The 18,532-nt window shown below is 49.0% G+C and overlaps 1 protein-coding gene and 1 long non-coding RNA gene across 6 annotated transcripts in view; both read right to left on the minus strand.

Moving 5' to 3' along the window:
- LOC118393798 (immunoglobulin superfamily DCC subclass member 4-like) overlaps positions 1–18,532 on the minus strand; it is a 61,243-nt gene that overhangs the window by 8,724 nt on the left and 33,987 nt on the right. The window contains exons 11-17 of the mRNA XM_052480908.1: positions 8,184–8,420; positions 7,086–7,187; positions 6,794–6,977; positions 4,362–4,489; positions 3,177–3,347; positions 2,916–3,050; positions 1,829–1,931 (exon numbers count right to left, since the gene is read on the minus strand). Coding sequence (XP_052336868.1) covers positions 1,829–1,931; positions 2,916–3,050; positions 3,177–3,347; positions 4,362–4,489; positions 6,794–6,977; positions 7,086–7,187; positions 8,184–8,420 — 1,060 coding nt within the window. The remainder of the gene's footprint in view (positions 1–1,828; positions 1,932–2,915; positions 3,051–3,176; positions 3,348–4,361; positions 4,490–6,793; positions 6,978–7,085; positions 7,188–8,183; positions 8,421–18,532) is intronic.
- Positions 12,739–16,947, minus strand: LOC127912119 (uncharacterized). 5 transcript variants are annotated; one of them, XR_008080873.1, is made up of 3 exons: positions 16,795–16,947; positions 13,262–13,288; positions 12,739–13,058 (listed from the first exon to the last, which is right to left on the minus strand). It is a non-coding gene; the product is annotated as an uncharacterized LOC127912119 (long non-coding RNA). The 5 variants fall into 5 exon arrangements; XR_008080884.1 differs by lacking the exon at positions 13,262–13,288 and adding an exon at positions 13,398–13,424; XR_008080917.1 differs by having other exon boundaries at positions 13,262–13,424.

Genomic DNA, 18,532 nt, shown 5'->3' on the forward strand with positions numbered 1-18,532 from the left:
CGAGATGATCGTTTCCGGATTTGACCATATTTCTGTGTGTTATGTTATAATTAAGTCTATGATTTGATAGAGCAGTCTGACTGACTGGTGGTAGGCAGCAGCAGGCTCGTAAGCTTTCATTCAAACAGCACTTTCGTGTGTTTTGCCAGCAGCTCTTTGCAAGCACAGCGCTGTTTATGACTTCAAGCCTATTAACTCCCGAGATTAGGCTGGTGTAACCGATGTGAAATGGCTAGCTTGTTAGCTGGGTGTGCGCTAATAGCTTTTCAAACCTCACTCGCTCTGAGACTTGGAGTAGTTATTCCCCTTGGTTTTTGTGGAGCGATGGGTAATGCTGCTTCGAGTGTGGCTGTTGTTGATGTGTTCCTGGTTCGAGCCTAGGTAGGGGCGAGGAGGAGAGGGACGGAAGCTATACTATTACACTGGCAATACTAAAGTGCCTATAAGAACATCCAATAGTCAAAGGTTAATGAAATACAAATGGTATAGAGAGAAATAGTCCTATGAATACTAGATTAACTACAACCTAAAACCTCTTACCTTGAAATATTGAAGTATCATGTTAAAAAGAACCACCAACTTTCATATGTTTTCTCATGTTCTGAGCAAGGAACTCAAACGTTAGCTTTCTTACATGGCACATATTGCACTTTTACTTCAACACTTTGTTTTTGCATTATTTAAACCAAATTGAACATGTTTCATTATTTATTTGAGGCTAAATGGATTTTTATTGATGTATTATATTAAGTTAAAATAAGTGTTCATTCAGTATTGTTGTAATTGTCATTATTACAAATAAACACAGTTTGTTTTGTTTTAATCGGCCGATTAATCGGTATCGGCTTTTTTGGGGTCCTCCAATAATCGGTATAGGCGTTGGAAAAATCATAATCGGTCGACCTCTTATAGGCATATACTAACATGCTAGCAGATACCATAGTCTTCCAGTCATTGTGCTAACGCGAAATGACCTCTCCATGAGTTCATCTGCCTCTGGGGAAGTAGATAAAGGAAGGCCTGATTGGGATGTTGGCAAAGTATCATTTTAAAAACAAATATGAGGAATGCATTGTCATAGACAGTCATTACAACTATAACAGTAGGATGAACAAAATATTGTCACTCCATCTCAAATTGTGATGGCTAGCTGGATTCACTATAGTACACACTGGAATTCAAACGAGCTAAATACCAAAACAGACAGTAATAATAGTTGTTCCATATTAATGCAAAATTATTCAAAATTATTCACATCTGAAATGTCAAATGTGCAGCATGAAGACATGGACCCCCCCCTGGGTCTCACACAAAAGTCATCCTGATTCTGTAGCTATATAAAACATCTCCAAATCCTCCACTTCTATTTAAACCAGTTTACTGCCCTCCCTGCCAAACCCAATGCAGGGAAACATGACTTTTGTTTCATATTCTTTCCTGCTCATTAACTGCACAGCTTCATAATAGACCAAGAGCAGCAGCCATCTGTGGTGCTCCGTCTTTCAGGACACACTCCCCAACATCTGCCTCTCTGTCTCTCTGCTGCTGTAGCTTCACACACACACACACACACACACACACACACACACACACACACACACACACACACACACACACACACACACACACACACACACACACACACACACACACACACACACACACACACACACACACACACACACACACACACACACACACACACACACAACCTTAAATCTTACAATGCCAGTGAAAGCTTAATGATCCTCAAATCCTAGACGTACATACTAAAGTAGACATACTAAAACAGACAAGAGTCATTTGCTTTCAGGTGGCCTCTTCTTACCTGGCCTTGCCGTTGCGGAAGCTGACACACATACAAAGGAGCATGCTGAGCAGCCCCAGACACACACCAACTATGATGCCAGTCACTGCATGGATGTCCAGCTCTATAGAGAACAGCCCAGGAAGGCATGCAGGAAACAGGGAGAGAAAACAGACGAGATACTGGATGAGTATCTGAACCTGTCAGCACAGGACGCAGTTAGAGAACAGAAGGTAAGTGGGAGGATGAATGATAATATAGTGTGTATATGCAGTATGATGACAGCCGGATTCCACCGCTCAATCAATTTCAGCGGGCCATGAAGGAACCAATTCACACTTCCAGGGAGGGAGATATTAATTGAGCTTGGGCAATTGCTGTCTATCTGGCAGCAGAGTGGAGAGAGGACAGATGGTGCTCGCTCCGCTCTCGCCCGCCCACAATCACATTGCATTTACTACTCAGCAGGACCAGAATAAACCTGCTACTCGGTCATCTTAGATTGTCTACCAGAGGAGGATGGACTCCCCTAGCGCCAATGTTGTGACCTTTTGCTTCTGCATGGAGCTCTCGCCTGGCTTGCTTCTAGATGCTCGAGTTCAGCTGTTGTGCTCATTATTCTCTGATGGACAAAGTGTAATTGGGCTACAAATAGATAATGACTGATGGAGGTCTCCTTGAGAAGCCCAATGAAACTGCAGTAGTATTCAACCTATTCATCCTTCTTTCTTTTTCCCTGCCACGCCGTCATAGAATGAGCCGCTCTGCCACAGGCCCCTTCACCGTGGTTATAGACAAGGTGTCACCCGCAGCTCTTCTGCTTCTCAAAGTCAGATATGAAGTTGAGTCACAGAGCTCTCTGGGTGCTGAGGCCACCCCTTTAATATCCACCTCAGAAGGCCAGAGAGTGAGGAGAGATATGACACAGGCTCCCCAAAGTGACAGCCTCCTGCAGGCTTCTCTCTACCGCTGGCAGGGATGGATTGACCACTTTAAAGGACTGTGTGTGTGTGTGTGTGTGTGTGTGCGTGTGTGTGTGTTAGGAAATACTTATGTAAGTGATGACACACACGCCATCACAGTATGTGTAGACAGTAGACTCACTCACCATATTTCCTGGGAGGAGTGTGCACATCCTTCACTGGGGAGTAAGGCCCCACCCCCACCTCAGTGGATGCCCTCATCTTAAAGAAGTATTGTGTCCCACTAGACAGCCCTGCTACCTCAGCACTCATGATGGTCCCTAAGAGGGAGGGAGAGAGAGTGAGAGAGAGAGGGAGGTAAGTGTGTGAGTCATTAACAGTCTCATTTGCATCCACTTATAGAACCCACACAGTTCCTCGCAACAGCCGCAGCTTCAACCACCCACCATCTTGGGAGAGGTTGTTCCACAGGTGCTCAGGCTGGCTGAGGTTGATGGTGTATAGGATCCTGTAGCTGATGATGATGCCATTGGGCTCCACAGGCGGGCGCCAGTTCACCAACACAGAGGAGGAGTCCAAGGCACTGAGCTGTAGTTCCGCTGGGGGGGTGGAGGGTACTGGGAACACAGTCGTCAGTAATCGTCAGTAATCACACCACAGAAATAAAGCACCACAGCGGGCTGGCCACACAGGCTTTGTGTAGCTGGCTGGGCCAGGTGTGACACCCCTCTGGGACAAGGTGCCCTTGCCACCTGGTCATAAAGTGGGGGCTGAGGGCAAGGACTGGGTCTCAGGTGACAGAGGGCGGTAGTATGGGATCCGGCAGGCAGCTACCCTGGCTGTGTCAAACCAAAGACCCCTACTTCGTTGCCCTGGTAATGAATCCCCTGCTGACTGGCCCCTCCTGGCCAGTATTCACAAAGCGTCTCAATGCTGATTTAGGATCAGTTTGACATTTTAGATCATAATGAATAAGACAGAGAGGACTTGATCCTAGAACAGCACTTGTCCCTGGCTCCTCCCTGACACCACTTGGCTGAACTGATTGACAGGCCCTGACAATTATCTCCCTACGCCCCTAAAGATGAATCCCTTCTCTGTTAACCTGCCTCAATCACACTTGCTCAGTCTATCACATAGACAGTTTTGTATTGCTATCCTTGTGGGGACCAAATAATTGATTCCCATCCAAAATCCCATTTTCTCTAACCCTAAATCTAACCCTAGCCTTAACCCTTTACCTAACCGTAACCCCAAACCCCTAACCCTAAAACTAACCTAACCTTAACTCCTAAACCCTAACCTTAATTCTAACCCTAATTGTAACCCTAAACCCAAACCCTAAGCCTAAAATAGCATTTTTCCCTGTGGGGACCGTCAAAATCTGGTCCGTATTTTGGTCCGTATTTTCCTTGTTTTACTGTACTTGCGAGGACTTCTGGTGCCCACAAGGATAGTAAAACAAAAACACACATACACCAACGAACTACACACCTCTGTCAGATACAAAAACACCCACACAGAGGAAGTGAAAGTGAGTGACAGAGCATACTGAACGTAAGCACCCACCTTTATGTTACACTGGATGCACAGATTTGTCCACTACACTGATGAGAACAGGCGAGACTTACTGTCAGTGAGAGTGGACTCCTCCACGGTGCCGCTGAAGGGACCAACCACGTCTCCTCCATTGGACTGCACAGCCAGCTCATAGCGGGTGTAGGGTTTTAGCGCCCCCAAGAGGATCTCCTGAGCAGAGCTGCAAAACACAGTTTGGGAGAAGAAAAAAAATGAACGAATGAATCACAAATGGGAAAACTTGCACGTCCTTCCTTCCATTCATTCATAAACTGAATATCGATTTAGCCATTCTGGAAGAAATTACATTTCAACAAAAAGGGCTTCTTTAATGTGATCAAACTTCAGATAATGGAATTTGGAACTTCCATTTTCCTCTAAAAGAAGCTGGATACCTGGTATAGTAGGAGACCAGGAGATGTGTTGGGTTTGGGATGGTTCCTGACTGACCTGGTGTAGTAGGAGACCAGGAGATGTGTTGTGTTTGGGATGGTTCCTGACTGACCTGGTGTAGTAGGAGACCAGGAGATGTGTTGTGTTTGGGATGGTTCCTGACTGACCTGGTATAGTAGGAGACCAGGAGATGTGTTGTGTTTGGGATGGTTCCTGACTGACCTGGTGTAGTAGGAGACCAGGAGATGTGTTGTGTTTGGGATGGTTCCTGACTGACCTGGTATAGTAGGAGACCAGGAGATGTGTTGTGTTTGGGATGGTTCCTGACTGACCTGGTATAGTAAGAGACCAGGAGAAGTGTTGTGTTTGGGATGGTTCCTGACTGACCTGGTGTAGTAGGAGACCAGGAGATGTGTTGTGTTTGGGATGGTTCCTGACTGACCTGGTATAGTAGTAGACCAGGAGATGTGTTGTGTTTGGGATGGTTCCTGACTGACCTGGTGTAGTAGGAGACCAGGAGATGTGTTGTGTTTGGGATGGTTCCTGACTGACCTGGTGTAGTAGGAGACCAGGAGATGTGTTGTGTTTGGGATGGTTCCTGACTGACCTGGTGTAGTAGGAGACCAGGAGATGTGTTGTGTTTGGGATGGTTCCTGACTGACCTGGTGTAGTAGGAGACCAGGAGATGTGTTGTGTTTGGGATGGTTCCTGACTGACCTGGTGTAGTAGGAGACCAGGAGATGTGTTGTGTTTGGGATGGTTCCTGACTGACCTGGTGTAGTAGGAGACCAGGAGATGTGTTGTGTTTGGGATGGTTCCTGACTGACCTGGTGTAGTAAGAGACCAGGAGATGTGTTGTGTTTGGGATGGTTCCTGACTGACCTGGTGTAGTAGGAGACCAGGAGATGTGTTGTGTTTGGGATGGTTCCTGACTGACCTGGTGTAGTAGGAGACCAGGAGATGTGTTGTGTTTGGGATGGTTCCTGACTGACCTGGTGTAGTAGGAGACCAGGAGATGTGTTGTGTTTGGGATGGTTCCTGACTGACCTGGTGTAGTAGGAGACCAGGAGATGTGTTGTGTTTGGGATGGTTCCTGACTGACCTGGTATAGTAGGAGACCAGGAGATGTGTTGTGTTTGGGATGGTTCCTGACTGACCTGGTGTAGTAGGAGACCAGGAGATGTGTTGTGTTTGGGATGGTTCCTGACTGACCTGGTATAGTAGGAGACCAGGAGATGTGTTGTGTTTGGGATGGTTCCTGACTGACCTGGTGTAGTAGGAGACCAGGAGATGTGTTGTGTTTGGGATGGTTCCTGACTGACCTGGTATAGTAGGAGACCAGGAGATGTGTTGTGTTTGGGATGGTTCCTGACTGACCTGGTGTAGTAGGAGACCAGGAGATGTGTTGTGTTTGGGATGGTTCCTGACTGACCTGGTGTAGTAGGAGACCAGGAGATGTGTTGTGTTTGGGATGGTTCCTGACTGACCTGGTATAGTAGGAGACCAGGAGATGTGTTGTGTTTGGGATGGTTCCTGACTGACCTGGTGTAGTAGGAGACCAGGAGATGTGTTGTGTTTGGGATGGTTCCTGACTGACCTGGTGTAGTAGGAGACCAGGAGATGTGTTGTGTTTGGGATGGTTCCTGACTGACCTGGTGTAGTAGGAGACCAGGAGATGTGTTGTGTTTGGGATGGTTCCTGACTGACCTGGTGTAGTAGGAGACCAGGAGATGTGTTGTGTTTGGGATGGTTCCTGACTGACCTGGTATAGTAGTAGACCAGGAGATGTGTTGTGTTTGGGATGGTTCCTGACTGACCTGGTGTAGTAGGAGACCAGGAGATGTGTTGTGTTTGGGATGGTTCCTGACTGACCTGGTGTAGTAGTAGACCAGGAGATGTGTTGTGTTTGGGATGGTTCCTGACTGACCTGGTGTAGTAGGAGACCAGGAGATGTGTTGTGTTTGGGATGGTTCCTGACTGACCTGGTGTAGTAGGAGACCAGGAGATGTGTTGTGTTTGGGATGGTTCCTGACTGACCTGGTGTAGTAGGAGACCAGGAGATGTGTTGTGTTTGGGATGGTTCCTGACTGACCTGGTGTAGTAGGAGACCAGCGATGCGTTTCTGATGCCAACCGGGCTGCAGCGTACAGTGTAGTTGATGATGCGGACGTTGCTGAAGCGAGGTTTCTCCCAGCGCAGCCAGATGGATGTGGAGCTGTTGGCTGTAGCCTTGATGCTGCTGGGGGGCAGGGGAGGGGGGTTCCCCTTAGGGGGCGCTGCAAAAACACACTGCCAGTTTATACACAAATATTGGTATTGTACAGACTTTCTTTAACACTGACACACACACACACATACACACACACAGATGAATGAATAGACACCTTTGCCATGTGCCTTCTCCGTCCTGCCCTTCCATCCTGCAGCATAGCCATCCGTCTGCTTATTGAAGGCCCACACCTTCACTTCATATAGTCTGTCAGGGACTGGCACACACAGAGAAATATATAGAAAGGTATCGCAACACAAACACACCAAATTATACATAACCACAAGAAAGCCTGGCATAATGACCACGAGGTCCAAACATGTTATTAAGAGTCACATCAGGATGGTAAGTTGGTGGTTGAAGATATCCCTCTAGTGGTGTGGGGGCTGTGCTTTGGCAAAGTGGGTGGGGTTATATCCTTCCTGTTTGGCCCTGTCCGGGGGTGTCCTCGGATGGGGCCACAGTGTCTCCTGACCCCTCCTGTCTCAGCCTCCAGTATTTATGCTGCAGTAGTTTGTGTCGGGGGGCTGGGGTCAGTTTGTTATATCTGGAGTACTTCTCCTGTCCTATTCGGTGTCCTGTGTGAATCTAAGTGTGCGTTCTCTAATTCTCTCCTTCTTTCTTTCTCTCTCTCGGAGGACCTGAGCCCTAGGACCATGCCCCAGGACTACCTGACATGATGACTCCTTGCTGTCCCCAGTCCACCTGGCCATGCTGCTGCTCCAGTTTCAACTGACCTGAGCCCTAGGACCATGCCCCAGGACTACCTGACATGATGACTCCTTGCTGTCCCCAGTCCACCTGGCCATGTTGCTGCTCCAGTTTCAACTGTTCTGCCTTACTATTATTTGACAATGCTGGTCATTTATGAACATTTGAACATCTTGGCCATGTTCTGTTATAATCTCCACCCGGCACAGCCAGAAGAGGACTGGCCACCCCACATAGCCTGGTTCCTCTCTAGGTTTCTTCCTAGGTTTTGGCCTTTCTAGGGAGTTTTTCCTAGCCACCGTGCTTCTACACCTGCATTGCTTGCTGTTTGGGGTTTTAGGCTGGGTTTCTGTACAGCACTTTGAGATATCAGCTGATGTACGAAGGGCTATATAAATACAATTTGATTTGATTTGTGACATTTTTCCAAACAAATAATATCACCTGGACCAGAGTAGGAAGGGATTTAAACAACAGTGGCATGTGAACATCCCAGACTCACCCAGACTAGAGACCTCATGATGTTTGACCCTCTTGCGGAGCTTGATGGTGTGGGCCTCCATCCTCCTCACCCTCTCCCTCTCAGGATGAGCCTCCCCATTGGTCAGCTCCTCACCAACCACCTCCCTGCAAAAGAGCTTGTAGCCGGAGATCTGCGTGTGATTGGGCGGGGGCTGCCATGTGACATGGAGGGAGTTCATTTTGGCCCTAACCTTCAGCTCTGTGGGAGCAAAGATCACTGGGGAAAGACGAAAAGCAAACAAGGCGCCAGCGTGAAACAACATTACTAGAGCGCATGACATGATTCAACAAAACAAGATCCAGACACTGATTTATTGTACCAACTCAATATGACAATCTCCTAATGGCTTTAACATTAAATAATGTAATTCTATAGACCTGTATCTAGAACAGGTGCCGCCTTAATTGGGGAGGAGGGGATTATAGTAACATTAATCACGGTACCCCATTCTGCTTGTTTGTTTATCTGTCGGCCCAGTTGCCTAGTCAACGCCATTTTACCTGCTGTTTGTTGTGCTAGCTGATTAGCCTCGCCTACTGTTTTTAGCTAGCTTTCCCAATTCAACACCTGTGATTACTGTATGCCTCGCTGTATGTCTCTCCCAAATGTCAATATGCCTTGTATACTGTTGTTCAGGTTAGTTATCATTGTTTTAGTTCACAATGGAGCCCCTAGATCCACTCTGCATACCCCTGTTACCTCCTTTGTCCCACCCCCACACATGCGGTGACCTCACCCATTGCAACCAGCATGTCCAGAGATACAACCTCTCTCATCATCACCCAGTGCCTGGGCTTACCTCCGCTGTACCCGCACCCCACCATACCCCTGTCTGCGCATTATGCCCTGAATATATTCTACCATGCCCAGAAACCTGCTCCTCTTATCCTCTGCCCCCAACGCTCTAGGCGACCAGTTTTGATAGCCTTTAGCCGCACCCTCATACTACTCCTTCTCTGTTCCGCGGGTGATGTGGAGGTAAACCCAGGCCCTGCATGCCCCCAGGTACCCTCATTTGTTGACTTCTGTGATCGAAAAAGTCTTGGTTTTATGCATGTCAACATCAGAAGCCTCCTCCCTAAGTTTGTTTTACTCACTGCTTTAGCACACTCTGCTAACCCTGATGTCCTTGCCGTGTCTGAATCCTGGCTCAGGAAGGCCACCAAAAATTCAGAGATTTCCATACCCAACTATAACATCTTCCGTCAAGATAGAACTGCCAAAGGGGGCGGAGTCGCAGTCTACTGCAGAGATAGCCTGCAAAGTAATGTCATACTTTCCAGGTCCATACCCAAACAGTTTGAACTACTAATTTTGAAAATTACTCTCTCCAGAAACAAGTCTATCACTGTTGCCGCCTGCTACCGACCCCGTCAGCTCCCAGCTGCGCCCTGGACACCATTTGTGAATTGATCGCCCCTCATCTAGCTTCAGAGTTTGTTCTGTTAGGTGACCTAAACTGGGATATGCTTAACACCCCGGCAGTCCTACAATCTAAGCTAGATGCCCTCAATCTCACTCAAATCATCAAGGAACCCACCAGGTACAACCCTAACTCTGTAAACAAGGGCACCCTCATAGACGTCATCCTGACCAACTGGCCCTCCAAATATACCTCCGCTGTCTTCAACCAGGATCTCAGCGATCACTGCCTCATCGCCTGTATCCGCCACGGAGCCGCAGTCAAACGACCACCCTCATCACTGTCAAACGCTCCCTAAAACACTTCTGTGAGCAGGCCTTTCTAATCGACCTGGCCCGTGTATCCTGGAAGGACATTGACCTCATCCCGTCAGTTGAGGATGCCTGGTCATTCTTTAAAAGTAACTTCCTCACCATTTTAGATAAGCATGCTCCGTTCAAAAAATGCAGAACCAAGAACAGATACAGCCCTTGGTTCACTCCAGACCTGACTGCCCTCGACCAGCACAAAAACATCCTGTGGCGGACTGCAATAGCATCGAATAGCCCCGTGATATGCAACTGTTCAGGGAAGTCAGGAACCAATACACGCAGTCAGTCAGGAAAGCTAAGGCCAGCTTCTTCAGGCAGAAGTTTGCATCCTGTAACTCCAACTCCAAAAGTTCTGGGACACTGTGAAGTCCATGGAGAACAAGAGCACCTCCTCCCAGCTGCCCACTGCACTGAGGCTAGGAAACACGGTCTCCACCGATAAATCCATGATTATCGAAAACTTCAATAAGCACTTCTCAACGGCTGGCCATGCCTTCCGCCTGGCTACTCCAACCTCGGCCAACAGCTCCGCCCCCCGTAGTTCCTCACCCAAGCCTCTCCAGGTTCTCCTTTACCCAAATCCAGATAGCAGATGTTCTGAAAGAGCTGCAAAACCTGGACCCGTACAAATCAGCTGGGCTTGATAATCTGGACCCGCTATTTCTGAAACTATCTGCCGCCATTGTCGCAACCCCTATTACCAGCCTGTTCAACCTCTCTTTCATATCGTCTGAGATCCCCAAGGATTGAAAGCTGCCGCAGTCATCCCCCTCTTCAAAGGGGGAGACACCCTGGACCCAAACTGCTATAGACCTATATCCATCCTGCCCTGCCTATCTAAGGTCTTTGAAAGCCAAGTCAACAAACAGGTCACTGACCATCTCGAATCCCACCGTACCTTCTCCGCTGTGCAATCTGGTTTCCGAGCCGGTCACGGGTGCACCTCAGCCACACTCAAGGTACTAAATGATATCATAACCGCCATCGATAAAAGACAGTACTGTGCAGCCGTCTTCATCGACCTCGCCAAGGCTTTCGACTCTGTCAATCACCAAATTCTTATCGGCAGACTCAACAGCCTCGGTTTTTCGGATGACTGCCTTGCCTGGTTCACCAATTACTTTGCAGACAGAGTTCAGTGTGTCAAATCGGAGGGCATGCTGTCCGGTCCTCTGGCAGTCTCTATGGGGGTGCCACAGGGTTCAATTCTCGGGCCGACTCTTTTCTCTGTATATATCAATGATGTTGCTCTTGCTGCGGGCGATTCCCTGATCCACCTCTACGCAGACGACACCATTCTATATACTTTCGGCCCGTCATTGGACACTGTGCTATCCAACCTCCAAACGAGCTTCAATGCCATACAGCACTCCTTCCGTGGCCTCCAACTGCTCCTAAACGCGAGTAAAACCAAATGCATGCTTTTCAACCGATCGCTGCCTGCACCCGCATGCCCGACTAGCATCACCACCCTGGATGGTTCCAACCTTGAATATGTGGACATCTATAAGTACCTAGGTGTCTGGCTAGACTGCAAACTCTCCTTCCAGACTCACATCAAACATCTCCAATCAAAAATCAAATCCAGAGTCGGCTTTCTATTCCGCAACAAAGCCTCCTTCACTCACGCTGCCAAGCTTACCCTAGTAAAACTGACTATCCTACCGATCCTCGACTTCGGCGATGTCATCTACAAAATGGCTTCCAACACTCTACTCAGCAAACTGGATGCAGTCTATCACAGTGCCATCCGTTTTGTCACTAAAGCACCTTATACCACCCACCACTGCGACTTGTATGCTCTAGTCGGCTGGCCCTCACTACATATTCGTCGCCAGACCCACTGGCTCCAGGTCATCTACAAGTCCATGCTAGGTAAAGCTCCGCCTTATCTCAGTTCACTGGTCACGATGGCAACACCCATCCGTAGCACGCGCTCCAGCAGGTGTATCTCACTGATCATCCCTAAAGCCAACACCTCATTTGGCCGCCTTTCGTTCCAGTACTCTGCTGCCTGTGACTGGAACGAATTGCAAAATCGCTGAAGTTGGAGACTTTTATCTCCCTCACCAACTTCAAACATCAGCTATCCGAGCAGCTAACCGATCGCTGCAGCTGTACATAGTCTATTGGTAAATAGCTCACCCTTTTCACCTACCTCATTCCCATACTGTTTTTATCATGTTTTTATTTATTTACTTTTCTGCTCTTTTGCACACCAACATCTCTACCTGTACATGCCCATCTGATCATTTATCACCAGTGTTAATCTGCAAAATTGTATTATTCGCCTACCTCCTCATGCCTTTTGCACACATTGTATATAGACTGCCCATTTTTTCTACTGTGTTATTGACTTGCTAATTGTTTACTCCATGTGTAACTCTGTGTTGTCTGTTCACACTGCTATGCTTTATCTTGGCCAGGTCGCAGTTGCAAATGAGAACTTGTTCTCAACTAGCCTACCTGGTTAAATAAAGGTGAAAAAAAAAAAAAAAAAAAAAAAAATTAATGGAAATGTATCAATTGGTTTGTGTGTGTTCAAATACCATTCCATTTCTTCTATTCCAGCCATTATTCACATGAACTGACAATTCAGTAAGATTATCTTCTTGCGTGTATTAACAGATTTTCTTCTCATGTGAATGAATGGCATTCGTGAGAGCTTAGTCACTGTATAGAAAAGGATTGAATAGATCTTCTGCCTTTACCAAGAACCTCAGACACAAACACATACATTGTAAGAGGCACAGTCAGCCATGTTGCCTTGCCCCTGAATGGAGAGCAATTGTATGGCTGATGCAAATGTGTAGGTGAAGGTGTATTCAACAACATGACACTGCCCAGCCATGAACAGTCAGCTTGAATGGAAGGCCACAGTGTTCTTTTCAGTGCTAGTATACTTAAGTTATTGTCAAACCCTGATCTGTTTCACCCGTCTTTGTGCTCGTCTCCACCCTCCTCCAGGTGTTGCCCATTTTCCCCATTCATCCAAGTGTATTTAAACCTGTGTTATGTTTGTCTGTTGCCAGTTTGTTTTGTTCATCAAGCCTACCTGTGTTCCAGTTTTCCCGGTTCTTGACCATTCTGCCTGCCCTGAGCCTGCCTGCCGTTCTGTACCTTGTAACACCACTCTGAATTACTGACCTCTGCCTGCCCTGACCCCATGACTGCCTGCAGTTCTGTACCTTGTAACACCACTCTGAATTACTGACCTCTGCCTGCCCTGACCCCATGACTGCCTGCCGTTCTGTACCTTGTAACACCACTCTGAATTACTGACCTCTGCCGCCCTGACCCCATGACTGCCTGCCGTTCTGTACCTTGTGACACCACTCTGAATTACTGACCTCTGCCTGCCCTGACCCCATGACTGCCTGCCGTTCTGTACCTTGTAACACCACTCTGAATTACTGACCTCTGCCTGCCCTGACCCCATGACTGCCTGCCGTTCTGTACCTTGTGACACCACTCTGAATTACTGACCTCTGCCTGCCCTGACCCCATGACTGCCTGCAGTTCTGTACTTTATGAACTCTGATCTTGATTACTGACCACTGCCTGCCCTGACCCAATGACTGCCTGCAGTTCTGTACTTTATGAACTCTGATCTGGATTACTGACCTCTGCCTGCCCTGACCCCATGACTGCCTGCTGTTCTGTACTTTATGGACTGTGATCTGGATTACTGACCTCTGCCTGCCCTGACCCCATGACTGCCTGCAGTTCTGTACTTTATGAACTCTGATCTGGATTACTGACCTCTGCCTGCCCTGACCCCATGACTGCCTGCCGTTCTGTACTTTATGGACTGTGATCTGGATTACTGACCTCTGCCTGCCCTGACCCCATGACTGCCTGCCGTTCTGTACTTTATGGACTGTGATCTGGATTACTGACCTCTGCCTGCCCTGACCCCATGACTGCCTGCCGTTCTGTACTTTATGGACTGTGATCTGGATTACTGACCTCTGCCTGCCCTGACCCCATGACTGCCTGCCGTTCTGTACTTTATGAACTGTGATCTGGATTACTGACCTCTGCCTGCCCTGACCCCATGACTGCCTGCCGTTCTGTACCTTGTAACACCACTCTGAATTACTGACCTCTGCCTGCCCTGACCCCATGACTGCCTGCAGTTCTGTACCTTGTAACACCACTCTGAATTACTGACCTCTGCCTGCCCTGACCCCATGACTGCTTGCCGTTCTGTACCTTGTAACACCACTCTGAATTACTGACCTCTGCCGCCCTGACCCCATGACTGCCTGCCGTTCTGTACCTTGTAACACCACTCTGAATTACTGACCTCTGCCTGCCCTGACCCCATGACTGCCTGCCGTTCTGTACCTTGTAACACCACTCTGAATTACTGACCTCTGCCTGCCCTGACCCCATGACTGCCTGCCGTTCTGTACCTTGTGACACCACTCTGAATTACTGACCTCTGCCTGCCCTGACCCCATGACTGCCTGCCGTTCTGTACCTTGTAACACCACTCTGAATTACTGACCTCTGCCGCCCTGACCCCATGACTGCCTGCCGTTCTGTACCTTGTGACACCACTCTGAATTACTGACCTCTGCCTGCCCTGACCCCATGACTGCCTGCAGTTCTGTACTTTATGAACTCTGATCTTGATTACTGACCACTGCCTGCCCTGACCCCATGACTGCCTGCAGTTCTGTACTTTATGAACTCTGATCTGGATTACTGACCTCTGCCTGCCCTGACCCCATGACTGCCTGCCGTTCTGTACTTTATGAACTCTGATCTGGATTACTGACCTCTGCCTGCCCTGACCCCATGACTGCCTGCCGTTCTGTACTTTATGGACCGTGATCTGGATTACTGACCTCTGCCTGCCCTGACCCCATGACTGCCTGCAGTTCTGTACTTTATGAACTCTGATCTGGATTACTGACCTCTGCCTGCCCTGACCCCATGACTGCCTGCCGTTCTGTACTTTATGGACTGTGATCTGGATTACTGACCTCTGCCTGCCCTGACCCCATGACTGCCTGCCGTTCTGTACTTTATGGACTGTGATCTGGATTACTGACCTCTGCCTGCCCTGACCCCATGACTGCCTGCCGTTCTGTACTTTATGGACTGTGATCTGGATTACTGACCTCTGCCTGCCCTGACCCCATGACTGCCTGCCGTTCTGTACTTTATGAACTCTGATCTGGATTACTGACCACTGCCTGCCCTGACCCCATGACTGCCTGCCGTTCTGTACTTTATGAACTCTGATCTGGATTACTGACCTCTGCCTGCCCTGACCCCATGACTGCCTGCAGTTCTGTACTTTATGAACTCTGATCTGGATTACTGACCTCTGCCTGCCCTGACCCCATGACTGCCTGCCGTTCTGTACTTTATGGACTGTGATCTGGATTACTGACCTCTGCCTGCCCTGACCCCATGACTGCCTGCAGTTCTGTACCTTGTAACACCACTCTGAATTACTGACCTCTGCCTGCCCTGACCCCATGACTGCCTGCCGTTCTGTACCTTGTAACACCACTCTGAATTACTGACCTCTGCCGCCCTGACCCCATGACTGCCTGCCGTTCTGTACCTTGTAACACCACTCTGAATTACTGACCTCTGCCTGCCCTGACCCCATGACTGCCTGCCGTTCTGTAAGTACCTTGTGACACCACTCTGAATTACTGACCTCTGCCTGCCCTGACCCCATGACTGCCTGCAGTTCTGTACTTTATGAACTCTGATCTTGATTACTGACCACTGCCTGCCCTGACCCCATGACTGCCTGCAGTTCTGTACTTTATGAACTCTGATCTGGATTACTGACCTCTGCCTGCCCTGACCCCATGACTGCCTGCAGTTCTGTACTTTATGAACTCTGATCTGGATTACTGACCTCTGCCTGCCCTGACCCCATGACTGCCTGCAGTTCTGTACTTTATGAACTCTGATCTTGATTACTGACCACTGCCTGCCCTGACCCCATGACTGCCTGCAGTTCTGTACTTTATGAACTCTGATCTGGATTACTGACCTCTGCCTGCCCTGACCCCATGACTGCCTGCCGTTCTGTACTTTATGAACTCTGATCTGGATTACTGACCTCTGCCTGCCCTGACCCCATGACTGCCTGCCGTTCTGTACTTTATGGACTGTGATCTGGATTACTGACCTCTGCCTGCCCTGACCCCATGACTGCCTGCAGTTCTGTACTTTATGAACTCTGATCTGGATTACTGACCTCTGCCTGCCCTGACCCCATGACTGCCTGCCGTTCTGTACTTTATGGACTGTGATCTGGATTACTGACCTCTGCCTGCCCTGACCCCATGACTGCCTGCCGTTCTGTACTTTATGGACTGTGATCTGGATTACTGACCTCTGCCTGCCCTGACCCCATGACTGCCTGCCGTTCTGTACTTTATGGACTGTGATCTGGATTACTGACCTCTGCCTGCCCTGACCCCATGACTGCCTGCCGTTCTGTACTTTATGAACTCTGATCTGGATTACTGACCTCTGCCTGCCCTGACCCCATGACTGCCTGCCGTTCTGTACTTTATGAACTCTGATCTGGATTACTGACCTCTGCCTGCCCTGACCCCATGACTGCCTGCCGTTCTGTACTTTATGAACTCTGATCTGGATTACTGACCTCTGCCTGCCCTGACCCCATGACTGCCTGCCGTTCTGTACTTTATGGACTGTGATCTGGATTACTGACCTCTGCCTGCCCTGACCCCATGACTGCCTGCCGTTCTGTACTTTATGAACTCTGATCTGGATTACTGACCACTGCCTGCCCTGACCCCATGACTGCCTGCCGTTCTGTACTTTATGAACTCTGATTTGGATTACTGACCTCTGCCTGCCCTGACCCCATGACTGCCTGCCGTTCTGTACCTTGTGACACCACTCTGAATTACTGACCTCTGCCTGCCCTGACCCCATGACTGCCTGCAGTTCTGTACCTTGTAACACCACTCTGAATTACTGACCTCTGCCTGCCCTGACCCCATGACTGCCTGCCGTTCTGTACCTTGTAACACCACTCTGAATTACTGACCTCTGCCGCCCTGACCCCATGACTGCCTGCCGTTCTGTACCTTGTAACACCACTCTGAATTACTGACCTCTGCCTGCCCTGACCCCATGACTGCCTGACGTTCTGTACCTTGTGACACCACTCTGAATTACTGACCTCTGCCTGCCCTGACCCCATGACTGCCTGCAGTTCTGTACTTTATGAACTCTGATCTGGATTACTGACCTCTGCCTGCCCTGACCCCATGACTGCCTGCAGTTCTGTACTTTATGAACTCTGATCTGGATTACTGACCTCTGCCTGCCCTGACCCCATGACTGCCTGCCGTTCTGTACCTTGTAACACCACTCTGGATTACTGACCTCTGCCTGCCCTGACCCCATGACTGCCTGCAGTTCTGTACTTTATGAACTCTGATCTGGATTACTGACCTCTGCCTGCCCTGACCCCATGACTGCCTGCCGTTCTGTACTTTATGGACTGTGATCTGGATTACTGACCTCTGCCTGCCCTGACCCCATGACTGCCTGCCGTTCTGTACTTTATGAACTCTGATCTGGATTACTGACCTCTGCCTGCCCTGACCCCATGACTGCCTGCCGTTCTGTACTTTATGAACTCTGATCTGGATTACTGACCTCTGCCTGCCCTGACCCCATGACTGCCTGCCGTTCTGTACTTTATGAACTCTGATCTGGATTACTGACCTCTGCCTGCCCTGACCCCATGACTGCCTGCCGTTCTGTACTTTATGGACTGTGATCTGGATTACTGACCTCTGCCTGCCCTGACCCCATGACTGCCTGCCGTTCTGTACTTTATGAACTCTGATCTGGATTACTGACCTCTGCCTGCCCTGACCCCATGACTGCCTGCAGTTCTGTACTTTATGAACTCTGATCTGGATTACTGACCTCTGCCTGCCCTGACCCCATGACTGCCTGCAGTTCTGTACTTTATGAACTCTGATCTGGATTACTGACCTCTGCCTGCCCTGACCCCATGACTGCCTGCCGTTCTGTACTTTATGAACTGTGATCTGGATTACTGACCTCTGCCTGCCCTGACCCCATGACTGCCTGCCGTTCTGTACCTTGTAACACCACTCTGGATTACTGACCTCTGCCTGCCCTGACCCCATGACTGCCTGCCGTTCTGTACTTTATGAACTCTGATCTGGATTACTGACCTCTGCCTGCCCTGACCCCATGACTGCCTGCCGTTCTGTACTTTATGAACTCTGATCTGGATTACTGACCTCTGCCTGCCCTGACCCCATGACTGCCTGCCGTTCTGTACTTTATGAACTCTGATCTGGATTACTGACCACTGCCTGCCCTGACCCCATGACTGCCTGCCGTTCTGTACTTTATGAACTCTGATCTGGATTACTGACCTCTGCCTACCCCTTGACCTGTCGTTTTGTCTGACCCCTGATCTAGTAATAAACGTTTGTTACTTCGACACTGTCTGCACCTGAGTCTTCTCCTGAAACGTGATAGTTCTAGTATGAGAATGGGAAAGTGGAGGCTGCTCTTATGTACAAGGATAATAA

The sequence above is a fragment of the Oncorhynchus keta genome, chromosome 2 (assembly GCF_023373465.1).
Source record: "Oncorhynchus keta strain PuntledgeMale-10-30-2019 chromosome 2, Oket_V2, whole genome shotgun sequence".
NCBI lineage: Eukaryota > Metazoa > Chordata > Actinopteri > Salmoniformes > Salmonidae > Oncorhynchus > Oncorhynchus keta.